This window comes from Microsporum canis, genomic scaffold (genome assembly GCF_000151145.1).
Source record: "Microsporum canis CBS 113480 supercont1.3 genomic scaffold, whole genome shotgun sequence".
Taxonomy (NCBI): domain Eukaryota; kingdom Fungi; phylum Ascomycota; class Eurotiomycetes; order Onygenales; family Arthrodermataceae; genus Microsporum; species Microsporum canis.
In genome coordinates this window covers 2,631,135-2,643,259 of record NW_003299167.1, presented here as the reverse complement: position 1 = coordinate 2,643,259, position 12,125 = coordinate 2,631,135, and the positions used below count along the sequence as shown (strand labels likewise).

At 46.3% G+C, this 12,125-nt stretch overlaps 4 protein-coding genes across 4 annotated transcripts; 3 read left to right on the top strand and 1 right to left on the bottom strand.

The window, feature by feature from the left end:
- Positions 1-388: 388 nt before the first annotated feature.
- Positions 389-2,193, top strand: MCYG_03848 (palmitoyltransferase pfa3; the record flags this gene model as incomplete). Its single annotated transcript, XM_002848296.1, has 2 exons — positions 389-587; positions 653-2,193. The coding sequence occupies 2 exons, from the start codon at positions 389-391 to the stop codon at positions 2,191-2,193; spliced, it is 1,740 nt and encodes a 579-aa protein (XP_002848342.1).
- Positions 2,194-2,772: 579 nt separating this feature from the next.
- On the top strand, positions 2,773-3,852 carry MCYG_03847 (ubiquitin-conjugating enzyme E2 J1; the record flags this gene model as incomplete). Its single annotated transcript, XM_002848295.1, has 1 exon — positions 2,773-3,852. One exon carries the CDS (start codon positions 2,881-2,883, stop codon positions 3,850-3,852), a length of 972 nt encoding a protein of 323 aa, XP_002848341.1.
- Positions 3,853-4,151: 299 nt separating this feature from the next.
- Positions 4,152-9,992, bottom strand: MCYG_03846 (conserved hypothetical protein; the record flags this gene model as incomplete). Its single annotated transcript, XM_002848294.1, has 4 exons — positions 4,152-8,158; positions 8,204-8,642; positions 8,706-9,841; positions 9,926-9,992. 4 exons carry the CDS (start codon positions 9,990-9,992, stop codon positions 4,152-4,154), a joined length of 5,649 nt encoding a protein of 1,882 aa, XP_002848340.1.
- Positions 9,993-10,434: 442 nt separating this feature from the next.
- Positions 10,435-11,743, top strand: MCYG_03845 (conserved hypothetical protein; the record flags this gene model as incomplete). The annotated part of the gene is made up of 6 exons (XM_002848293.1): positions 10,435-10,618; positions 10,686-10,804; positions 10,860-10,921; positions 10,981-11,006; positions 11,062-11,411; positions 11,468-11,743. 6 exons carry the CDS (start codon positions 10,435-10,437, stop codon positions 11,741-11,743), a joined length of 1,017 nt encoding a protein of 338 aa, XP_002848339.1.
- Positions 11,744-12,125: the final 382 nt, after the last annotated feature.

The window sequence follows — 12,125 nt, the reverse complement described above, 5'->3', positions numbered from 1 at the left end:
GTAGTATCAATATATCAATATATCAATCAGCTCGCGTTGCCGACCCGCCAAGCCGCGCGTCTGTTGATCCTCAAGGCGCAGCAGCATCGAAAGCCGCAAAGCAATCAAGCATCATCTTAACAGAGAAGAAACTCGCAGGCTGGTGAAGCGCGCGACGAGGTGAGCCGGGTCGCAGGCCTTGCAATATCGTTGTTAAAGCATACATCCTATCTGCTTGGCCGTGGAATTTTCATTTATACAGGCTCATCCACTCGACCATCCCAGCTTGACCCAGCTCTTCAATCTATCACTACACAGCCGTGTTCAACTCTAGCGACCCCCGAGATGAGCTCGTCATCCTCACATATAGCTTTGGAATAACTTTACCGCCCTCTTGCCCTCCAACGCCATGGAGGCATTCGCTTCTGCAGCACCGGAGCCCTTATCTCCCGCGAAACATCGAAGGAACGGACTGGCTAAAAACTGCGAAAAGCTTCTCTGCGTTGCTTTCAAATACTTCCCTCTGGCCTTCGTATACGGCCTCACGACGTGGGCAATATGGGTAGAGGCTGGAGTTAGTATATACCATACCAAAAGTTGGTGGAGAGGTATGCGTTATCATCCAGGTGAAAAAAAAAAAAGAGATCCTTATCACGTTCTAATGAGAATGTAGGAAACCTCGGCGCTGTTTTTGGAATATCTATCTACCTAATAATGAACATTTCGTATACTGTTGCGGTCTTCACCAACCCAGGGACACCTCTTAAGACCTCTCCTCACGGCCGGTCTCGACATCAATATAGCCATCTCCCGACTACTGAGGAGACCGAATATACCTCTGTGACGGTGAATTCTATGGGCGAAATACGCTACTGCAAGAAATGTCAGTGCCGGAAACCAGATCGAACACATCACTGCTCGACGTGCGAACGGTGTGTTCTGAAAATGGACCATCACTGCCCGTGGTTGGCGACTTGTGTTGGAATGTATAACTATAAAGCTTTCTTACTGTTTTTGATATATACGTGCCTTTTTTGCTACGTCTGCTTTGCCGTTTCGGTCCTTTGGGTATGGGATGAAATGATGAAAAATGTGGAATACATGGAGCGGTTTTTGCCGGTCAACGTCATAATACTGGCTGTCGTTTCAGGGATGATGTCTTTAGTGTTAAGCGGTTTTACGGGATGGCATATTAGCCTGGCTGTCCGCGGGCTAACGACTATCGAGTGTCTAGAAAAGACAAGATATCTAGCGCCAGTGAGGAAAACGCTAGATCGGCACAGGAGAGAATGGCAGCAACAGCAACCACGCCCTCGGAATGCTGGGAAAACCGCCGATGGCCTGGGGAGAACTCTTCAAGGCTACGGCCAACAGTTTATTGATATGCATGCAAATGCTATCCCAGGCGTTACTCGGGCTGAAGAGGGTGAAGAGCGTGCTTCACCTACAATAGGAACAAGGATCCCAGGCCCGATACACCATTCCCATGACTACAACCCTGATGAACACTACGACCAATACCAGTCCCCAGCTCAGCAGTCCCTCTTCAGGTCATATGGAGAACTTGATCGAGCACGGGAGCACGACCGATATGAGGAATATCTAGCAGAGTGTGACAGTGAGAAGCTGCCGCATGCCTTTGATCTTGGGTGGCGAAGAAACTTACTACATCTCTTTGGGCCCAACCCTTTTCTCTGGCCCATCCCCATTTGCACTACTGTTGGCGATGGCTGGCGCTGGGAAGCAAGCAGTAAATGGCAGGAAGCAAGGAATAGGATTGAACAACAGAGGATTCAAAGGTGGGAGGAAGCAAACCGTGAGCGGCAACAGTTTTGGCAACGGGCATCACTTCATAGCCAATCTTACCCAGCTCCCAACCAGCAACACTCCTGGCATGGCTCCGAGCCTCATCCGGGAAACTCATGGACGGGACGTTTCAACAGTACAGGAAACCTAAGGCCAGGACCTTATACGGGGAATAGTGTTGAGGACCGACCATCAACCGGTGTTTCAATGAAAACTTTGCGTCCTATGTCTCCTCGCCCTCGGCCTGGAGAAAGGGACATCGATATTGATGAGGCTTCTGACCATTACAGCACGAGCTCTGATGAGGCTACAGAACAACAGGCTCTGGTATCAAATGACGATGCCAAACAAACGCCGTCTGCTGGCAATGGGCAGGGGGCGACGGAGGAATGGGTGGACTGGGACTGATGGTTTATCATCAGCCTTCCCCGCCTATCTACTTTTAACTGTATTCTTATGTTTCCCGTTTTTTGCATGTCTATATTATACAGTGTGTCTATCACACAGTATTACTAGACCAGGAGTTGGATTCCTTATTTTGGACTACTGGCGTATTCCCATTTTTATCCTTTTTTCCTTTCGATTTTGAATCTTTTGTTTTTGTTTAAATATGTGTTATCAAACGAGCAGTGAAACGAATAGAGTCGCCTTTCCCAATATTCGAATACTAATCAGTATCAACGAGGAAGTTTTTTGACACGAGTAAGAGGAAGGGTAATAAAGAAGATAGTCTCTTTGGTTAACTTTTGAATGTGAAGCACCTTGGACGGCAGTTATCTGAAACCGCACGTATGATACTCCAGCATTTCACTGGCCTTTTCCTATGCCGCTCAAGATAAAGAGCCGAATCGAGAGAAAATTCTCGAATATTGATTCTGGAATATTGACTCTGGAATATTATTGAAGATATCCGAAGCTTCACCAGTCACATGATCATTCATTTGGCCAACTTGGAGTCGTTTATATTAACTACAACCGCGATATTTATAGCTGTTGATATATGAACAAGAGAAGTTGCCGGGCGACTTTGACGATGCAGACGTCAGGGAATTCTTGCTGTTCAGATAGCACAAGTTGATACTCTGTTATTTCGCCATGTCTTCCAATAACACGACACTCCGGCGGCTCATGAAGGAAGCACAAGAGCTCTCTCCCTCTTCCTCATCCCCATCACCTTATTTCCATGCCCATCCGGTATCAGATTCAAACCTCTTCGATTGGCATTTTACTCTCGCGGGGCCTCCTGCTCCCTCGCCTTACGCTGATGGCATATACCATGGCCGTATCGTCCTCCCCCCGCAATACCCTCTACGCCCTCCATCATTTCGTTTCTTGACCCCGTCTGGCCGGTTTGAGGTAAATCGCGAGATATGCCTGAGTATTAGCGGACACCATGAGCAAACATGGCAGCCAGCATGGGGAATTCGAACTGCCCTGACTGCAATAAGAAGCTTCATGGACGGTGAGCCCAAGGGTCAAGTCGGTGGACTAGATGCAAGTAGTGAAGCTAGGAAAGACTGGGCCAGAAGGAGTAGAGACTGGGTGTGTCCAACCTGCTCAGAAGGAAAGACAAACGCAGATATTTTAGCGGAGTGGCAGGAAATATGTCGTGAGAAAGGTGTGAATGTTGACAATGAGGGTAGGCCGGAGGGAAAGCAGGATGTCGCTGATGCTGTTCCTTATGGCCTTAAATTTGGATATCGCGATGAATTGGAGAAGGGAACGTCTAAGCCAGATTCAGAGCCGGTTCAAAAGTCGGCTCCTACACCCCACTTAGACAATGGTAATAGGGAAGCATCTCAACCGACCTCGTCACATTCCGACAATGATACTCCTGCCACAGCCGCAAGGAGCTCGCATCGGACAGAGATCCACTCGGATGCGACCCTGAACTCCGCAGACATCCGAAGCCAGACGTCACCACCACATCATGGACAAGCGCAAATGTTGGCTAGAAATCCTCAGCAAGCTGAAGGACCCTGGCTAGACAGGGCCATTATAGGCATTATATGTGCTTTGGCATTTGTCATTCTTCGGAAGGTACTGTTTACCCCCGCGGAAATTTAATGGTATCCAATCCTGGACTTTGTATTAGCAGCCGGCATGTTGTTCTACATCTAGGAGATTTCTCCTTAAATCTATATTTTAACAGTGTACCGGGGCTGGGGGCGTTGGTGTGTCAATGGCTTTTCTTATAGTGAAGTTTGGAGTGTCATACTTCTAGGCTTTGATAGAAAGGAGTTCTACCCCATCTTCAAATATGAAATCAAAGGGTATTTTTTTTTCTACAGCTCAATTCATATAGTTCAAGTGATGGCATATTTAATAATATACTATATTAAATGTAGTAATATACATGATGGTATTTATTCTTGATTGTCCTCAGGTTGGCTAAGAACCATCCACCACCACTCACCCACAACCCAACCAGTGTCTTCAGCAGGTTGCTCTGTAGTGCCTCGTGCATTTTCAATAACCCCAGCATCAGCCAGCCAATTCAAGACTAAACGAGTCTCCCATTCTGCCAGACAAGGTTCAAGCATGCGTGTAATACCTTTTGCCCCAAGTGCCGGCCGAGCAACTATTATTCCAACGACTGCAGATATAACAAGGTCCCAGACTATCTTCACAAATTTGGAGTGCACATCAAACCAAAGGGGAATTTTGGGAAGCTGAGCAAAATCTGTACTCAGCATCGAGTTGCCTAAGTCACCTTTCGGTATTGGTGTTTGTCTTAAAGACTCTGCGATGGGGTTGCCGTATACATATCGGCCTTGAACGGGGTGAACCTCAACGTTAAATCGAAGTTTTTCTTTGTCCATGAGCCTCGTCAGGTATCCTCCATCTGTTAGCCCATACTTGTTCCGAGGAGGGTCCCTTGGTACTAATACAATACGCCCCTTTGAAGCCAGATTGATTAGGACGATTATATCCCCATCTTCAGCCTCATACTTCACATTATAACTTCCCTCTGAGAGAAAGGCCCGGTCAAGAACATCTGTTTTGAATGAAACTGCTTGTTTCAGTTGGGTTGATTCCACTGGGCGTCTGCGTGTAATAGTGCCTAGGAATTGCTCTGTAAGGTCAAAATTGCGCCCAGGGGTTATCCGGCCTTTGTTACTCATAGAGATAACGCGCTCAGTTATAAGCGACTGAATTGCTCTGCCTAGGAGATCCTCGCCAAACCGTTTCATTATTTGACCAGCTTCGGCTGGCTTGTATGTCTCTTCGGGAGTAACCACATTAGCACGAACCCATGACTTTGCCACGTCAAGCAATTCAAGATCAGGGGCTCTAGGTTTGAGTAGCCCCCTGTTTTCTGATAGTGTATCCGAGAGCAATAGATTTGCTAGTAGTGTCCGCTTTCTTGGTATGGTTGTAGACGGATTATGTTGATAAATTTCATCAATCTGCTGGCTTGGCTCCGTTCGGATTTCAAATAGGTTGTCGAACTGTGAACGAGATGCTGGGAGATTAGGAAGTCTACCCATACTAGGTTCTTCCATATTCATACTTGCCCAGTTAACAATCCACTCCCAGTCATAAGCTTCTAAATTGTCGAAGTTGACGGGAGGTACCTCCCCCCTTTCGTATGCTTCAGCAAACCTTTCCTGGAAGTCACTTTGCATTTTAAGCAGCTGCAGCCTATGTCTCCCTGTTAAAATCCGCCCACGGTCATGTACGAATTTGGGCGTGTAGTCAGGGAACAGAGGAGTAATCAACGACCATTCAACCATTCTCCCTTCCAACCCCCCGGCTAGGGTGCGCACAACAACCATTGCTACCATCAGTCGCTGGGCTACCTTAGCTGGCAAGGAGCTAACACGTCTTATCCTCCGGTTTTTAGCTCTATCCGCATCTCCAGTCGCCTTTGACTCCTGTAATTGGGTAAGCTTGCGCGTAGCCTCAGGATATGCACCTCTTTCCCACCACTGGCCTCGGTCAGCGCCGAAATTCTTCGCAAGAACAACTTGTGGAGGTTTGTTTCTTTTCGCTAGCTGTCTTGTTAATCTCCGTGCGGGCTCTCTATCGGCAGTAGCTGAAGCATCGCATTCAAATTGAATCACACCTTCGAGAGGGGGGCACTCTGGGAGTTTTTCGATAGTGTGGTTTATGTAAACAAAATCATCATTCGGCGCCTCGAATATTTCGGGGTATCTGTGTTCCCAATATCTGACCCTATCAACGTCGTAAAAGAACTGGTGTGATACTGGGTCAGAAACCTTCGAGGGATCAAACCTCCGGTTCCCTCTTTGTGACAAGATACTTGCCAGGTTATCCGGCCGGACTATAGCTTGTCGGTGATTCTTAGGGTAAATTCTATACCTACCAGGTATATAGGCACCTGTTCCGAAGGTCCCAGTAGACGAATGGAATACCTGTAGTGGGCACATGAGCATTGACTCTGGGGTTATCATGTACCTAGTCTTAGATGACACTGGTAATGCAGGTACAGGATACCTAGTCTGTGGTGAGAAACTGTCGGAAAATGTATTATTGAAAGAGTCGAGATATGAACGCCCTTGTGTCAAGCGTCTTAGACTTTCAAGGCGTTGGACTGGAGGAGAATCAAAAGGGAAAGATAATTCACTTATATCAAACTCAAAAATTTCGCCTTCAAAGTGTTGCATGTTCCATCGTCGCTGCGCCTTAGTCGGTTGCCTGATGGTTCTGGCTGGGGGCCGATGAAGTGTCACATTGACTTCTCCGTCAATATCAGGAAGTTTTATATCATATCCCATGAATCCGCGGTTCGATTTTCTCAGGTCTGGATCAATGTCTACTTCTAGTGGTAGATATAGCTGCGGATCTGCATCGAGCATTTCCTTTTGCATGGCTCTTAATTTCGGATGAGTCGCTGTAATTTCTGGAAGTGACAAAATACTCTTTGTTACCATAAGTCCTTTGGCATTCCTCCCAGTAAATGTATGTTTTCTAGCCTTTCCGGTTTCTATGAGTGACCTCATCGCATTTTTCACAGTCCGAGCATCGGGTTTTGTAGTTTGGTTCGTTTTCAACCACAGAGTTGTAAATGGATACCACATTTCACTCCCCATGGGATATAGACCACCACCCTTCTCTAGAATATCCAGAAGTATCTTCCTTCTGAGAACACCTATAGAACCAGATCTGATGTCTCTCTTAGGCACCCCGTTAATATCACCAACAACATTGGCACCGGGGGTAACTTGTGTACTTTGGCCACCAGGAACGATTATTTCAGTATCTTCATATGAATTTCTTCCAGCCCCATCCACAGGCTGTGAATCTTCGGCAACAACGTTCCCAAATAGATCAAAAATAGGCTCCCTCTTCATTTCAACTCCGCTGAAGGCCTCGTTGGGTAAAGACTCCGCGGGAGCTACAGTTGTTACGGAGAGAGCAGCCGTACCCTGTATATCCCTGGAAGGAGCATCACTGAGTGGGATAACGCTCATTTCCTGTGCTGATAACTCGGTTCTGGCAATTTCGGCAACCTCTGGTTCGGTTTGTTGAGTTGAATTTTCTGTTCCCGCCTCATCTAAATTCGTGGAAATTGTATTATCAGATGGCATATTTGGTTTCAGAACGGGTGTTTCTGATGCCTCTTGGCTGACGAGTTTCCTTTTTTTTGGAGGCCTGCCTTTCCGTCGACCAATGGCTCCCCCTGAGGCCGTAAGCATTGTTACACTACTGTCAGATGGTCTCCTTTTCCGTGTTGGCCGGTGGGCTTCCACTCCCCACTCAGCATCTAGTTCATCAGCACCGGCATTCAATTGCGTAGTATCCCCTAGCTCATTTTCAAGCTCGGAATACACAGGCCGTTGAGCAGCAACTCTAACTGGACGGCAAGAATTCTTTTCCATGGACAGATTCCCTGACCCTGCCTGTATGTTTGTTTCAACTGTCGGGGTGGTTTCCTTCTCTGAGGGTTCAGGAGTTACTTGTGGTACAAACCAATCGAATTGCCGTAGGCTTGGAGATTTGAATACGGCAATGCGGCTTTTACCTGGACGCCCTCGCTTTTTACCCACAGGTCGACGCTTGCCGAATGGGGTTATGTATACCCCAGTTGTAGGGCGGTCCATAAGTAGAAGGCTGTATTCTGTCCAGCCTTCATCCAACCCTTGTGCTTCTAAAAGTTCCTTTCCCGTCAAACCTTCATACGGATCTGACACAACTTTTCGCCTCTTAGTGGGCCGCGAGGCTATGTCTTCCATACTGCCCTGAGTACCAGGAGTCAGTAAATGAACAGTAGAATCGAATTGTGTGCCATTAGAAAAACTAGAGTCGAATAGTATGTTGTCATCCGGCTCGATTAGTCCAGAATCTCGAACACGTTCGAGAGAAGTCCTTGAATGGCTTTTTCTGAAGAAGTCGACAGCTACCAAGTCTTGTTAGTATATTAGTGAATCAATTAGAACTAATTAAAACTTACTGTATGACCCATCCGGGAGGGCAACCGCAACAGGGTCATTGAACGTCAAGTTCCACTTCGATGGTTTAGAGGCCTCTAAGCACTCACGGAGGGTTGCATTACCCTTTCTCAAAAGGTTTTGCGGAGCATCAACTGGAAATCCGTACTGGTCTTGGTTAGCCTTTGCGTCGATCGCTGGTGCCTTTGTCGTCTGTTTCCCAGACCTAGGGCCTCCAGTAACAGCATCCCAGGAGGCATGACCACTATTCACAAGAGAAGAGAAGTTATTGAACGAATAATGTATGTAGTAGTACACTGTCTTCTGTAGCGCGGTATCACGAACGAGGGCCAAATGTCGAAGATGAAGTGGTTGTGAGCACTGCCATGAGCCAGTCAGGCGGGAAAGAACAGTTTCCAATGGTTTTCGAAAAAACGCCCCCATAGTTGCTTGATTTATATCCTAATCATCAGGCGTATTAGTTCCCGGGTTATAAACATCATTATATCAAGGAGATAAACTGACATTATTAGAGACTCCCCGAGTCCCAGCCTGGTTGATGGTGTCAAAAACCAAATTAGATATTGTTCTGTCCGGTACCCATTGGGGAACAACCCGGCCAACGTCGACGACATATTTAGTCGAATTGGCTTCTAAATTAGGGCCTACTATAAGTTCTCGACCCTGGTCCTCGTCGATTCCCATGTCCGCATCCAGCTGCTCCAAGGATGACATCAATCCTTTACTGTCTTCATGAAACAGTTTGATGTCTTTCTCCGTGGGTTCACGAATCAGCATTACCGAAGGATGCAGCGACTTCATTGCATTGGAATACTGGGATACAGCACGGACTCGCCTGACGCAACCAATAGCCTCAAACTTCCGAATTGCTCTTCTTAATACCTTTCCATGCCAGCGGTCTTGCATTCCCATTTTTTCTTTAAGGTCATTCCTGGTGATGATATTATACTCTTTCAGCAGCTCAAAAAGTTTCTCCCGCAGAATCTTGAAGTCTATTATCTTATTCGTGGTTGATTTGGGGCCCGTTTCTCCTGTTGAAGAAGGGTCATAAGACAGTTCCCCTGGCCCTAATCCGGCAAATTTATTCAAGGTACACAAACTAGTCCTTGAGGCTTGGTACTGTATGGCTCGTTTTTCGATATATCCTTTCTCTTGTAGTAAATCGGTCCTTTTGGGGACTGATCGCTTGTCCTGTCCACTTAGTCGTACAAGGTCTGACTGTACAATCCCTTTTTCTTTTCGGGATGCGATGATAGATAAAAGGGCAAATTCCAACGGCAAAACTCTGGTGAAGTCTGGCTCATGGCCAGTAATTGAGAGCCAGGTACGTTCGAGTGACACAAACACAGACAGGCCATGCGGAGGGGTCGATGCTGGACTTAATGCTGGGTCAATGGCTGGCTGTGAGGAAAGCCCACTCAGCTGAGGAGGTACAACATCATCCAAGGCAAGGGAGTTGCCCTCCCTATCCCTTCCAACTGATACTTCAGGGTGATCGGTTAGCCATTTCCAGACCCTGGCTTTGAACCGCCGGTCAAGTTTGGGTATACGGCGTGCTGCACTTGGAGCGCCATCACATTTCCGATACCATAGAGAGTAAAATTTATCAATAAACCCAAGTACTTCTACTGGGGGTGCCCCTATCAACTTTGTTAGCTCTCTTTCCCACTTGGTAGCCAGGAAAGACATATAATTGAATAACATCTCCAAATGCCGCGTCTCACCTTGGTCACCGCGTAAGGATATCTCCTCCAGCAGATATTCGATCAGATCCTTTAAACTCACCGCCATAACCCTTTTTTTACTCCTTCGCATGACTGCGTGTTTCGTGTAGATCGAGAAAATAAAAATAATTTGTCCAACTTTTTCGTGGCAAGCGCGAGTTTCGAACTTCGGCCACTAGTCACATGATATGCTTACTCATTTAGTTGACTAAGCTGAGCCTCAACGGCGTTTGTCAGCCTTATGACGTCATTTGAAGTTTTCGATGTTTTAACGTCACAAAACCAACCGTCTTTGCCGAAGATTTCTCGCGTTGGTTTTTATAAGATATTCGCCACACACTCGTTCCTCTCCGACAGAAACATGGACGCTCTTTATCTTTCGTCGATAAGGCCCAAAATCACCTACGAAATTTACTGGTTTCTATTTCCAAACTTATCCGCTGATATTCTCGCGGCTAGTTCCTCGTCCCTCGTTAATCAACAGAACAGGTTTATAGCCTCTCCGGATGATGGATAAACCCGTGGTTCCAGAGGCTCCGGCTGTTCCTGGGCCACCAGAGCTGCCCTACTCGCTCAGATCCAGGAAACGCTCCATTGCTATATTCTGGACACTTTTTGTCATCGATACTCTGGTCCAGCCGTTGGTCCTTTACTTTACCTTGTGGTATTGCACTAGCTTGTCACATAACTTGGGTTCGTCTCTTCACCAAATTATAAGATAACGGAAAAGTCGAATATTAACTGGTATTGCTACCACTAGTGTTTACCATAAGTACCGCCGCGCTAGGAGGGGTCGCGGTCGTTGAATATTTTTATCGATTCTATAACCTATTCAGAAAGAACTCGAAAGTAAGACCGTTGAATGCAAGGAGATCATGGGTATGCCCAGCCACTTCACAATATCTTGATGGCCATTAGCTGATTGATAGGGAAGCTTGACTTCTTTCAGGTAAATTTTACAATAGTATGGCTCATCCTGGCTGTGGAGTTAATCATGTAAGGATGTCCTCCAGAACCGCTGCGAATAATTGTTGATATGATTTTTATTTTAACAGAGGAACCGTCCAAGAAGAGCCATACAGTAAGTACTACTACAGGTAGTTCCTATTTCATCTATTCTGACCATTTTGTACTAGTCCGTCTTCTTGCGATGCCACTACCAACAGTGATGTTCTACTTCGGATTTGTCCATTTAACGCTAGACTTTCTTCGTGCCCGAGGTTATCAGGCTCCTTTTCGCATATCCTCCACACCGAAGGGTTATGTTATGCCCACAGCCCTATACGTATTGATAGAAGACGTCGTTGCTGTGGACGGTGGGGGTGGGCAGGTATACCGAAGGGCCCTTCGTGACAGATACCTCTCCAGCCCATACTTCAGACAAATGCTTTTTGAAATGAACTGTTTCTGGGGCGGTGGTTCAGTCATTTTTGCGGCCGTAATAACTGCGCTGGTTTTTACTACCCCTAGGGATGTGGCATATACCGTACGTTTGAATCCATTATTGATGGCGATATTTTTCTGTGCTAATCAATTCATTAGCTCGGATGGTCTCTTCCTTTCGTATGGGCAGGCACTTGGGCCATTATCACTGTTCCATGGGTCCAAGCTGATCTTCGCAAGGAGAAGGCTGCTTGGGGGAAATATTCCCTTCACGGAGAACCCTACACCGATGACATCACATGCTCCACGCCCCAGACTCGATTTTTATCAGTTTCTGGCCGACTAATATCCTCGTTACCATTCCAGCGGCCAGGAAAGCCAGCGAGAGCCGAAGTTGATAACACCCAATCTGGATACAATTCTGAGATTGTATAATATACAAATGCTTTATGGCGAGCATCTATCTAGGCGTTAAGGTACAGGTATGCTATGGGTTTTCATATTGGATACATCGCTTCGGATCTATTCGATCTCACCTATATATTTCTTTTTAACGTCTTTCCTCTAACTTTCATATATATATATATATATATATACCCTGCACCTTCAAATCATGTAATATATTATTTTGTGATGAATAACCAAAAATTTTTGGGCTTTTTAGACAAATATAGCTTCCGTCATAGGCGGCGGTATCACTATAGATATAACAATGCAGATGATAATGAAATAAGCGACCTAGTAGTACTCTAACCATGAAATCAAATGCTAATTTGAGTATCCAAATGTCCATCCGTCTATCTTCCATTCCCCAAAT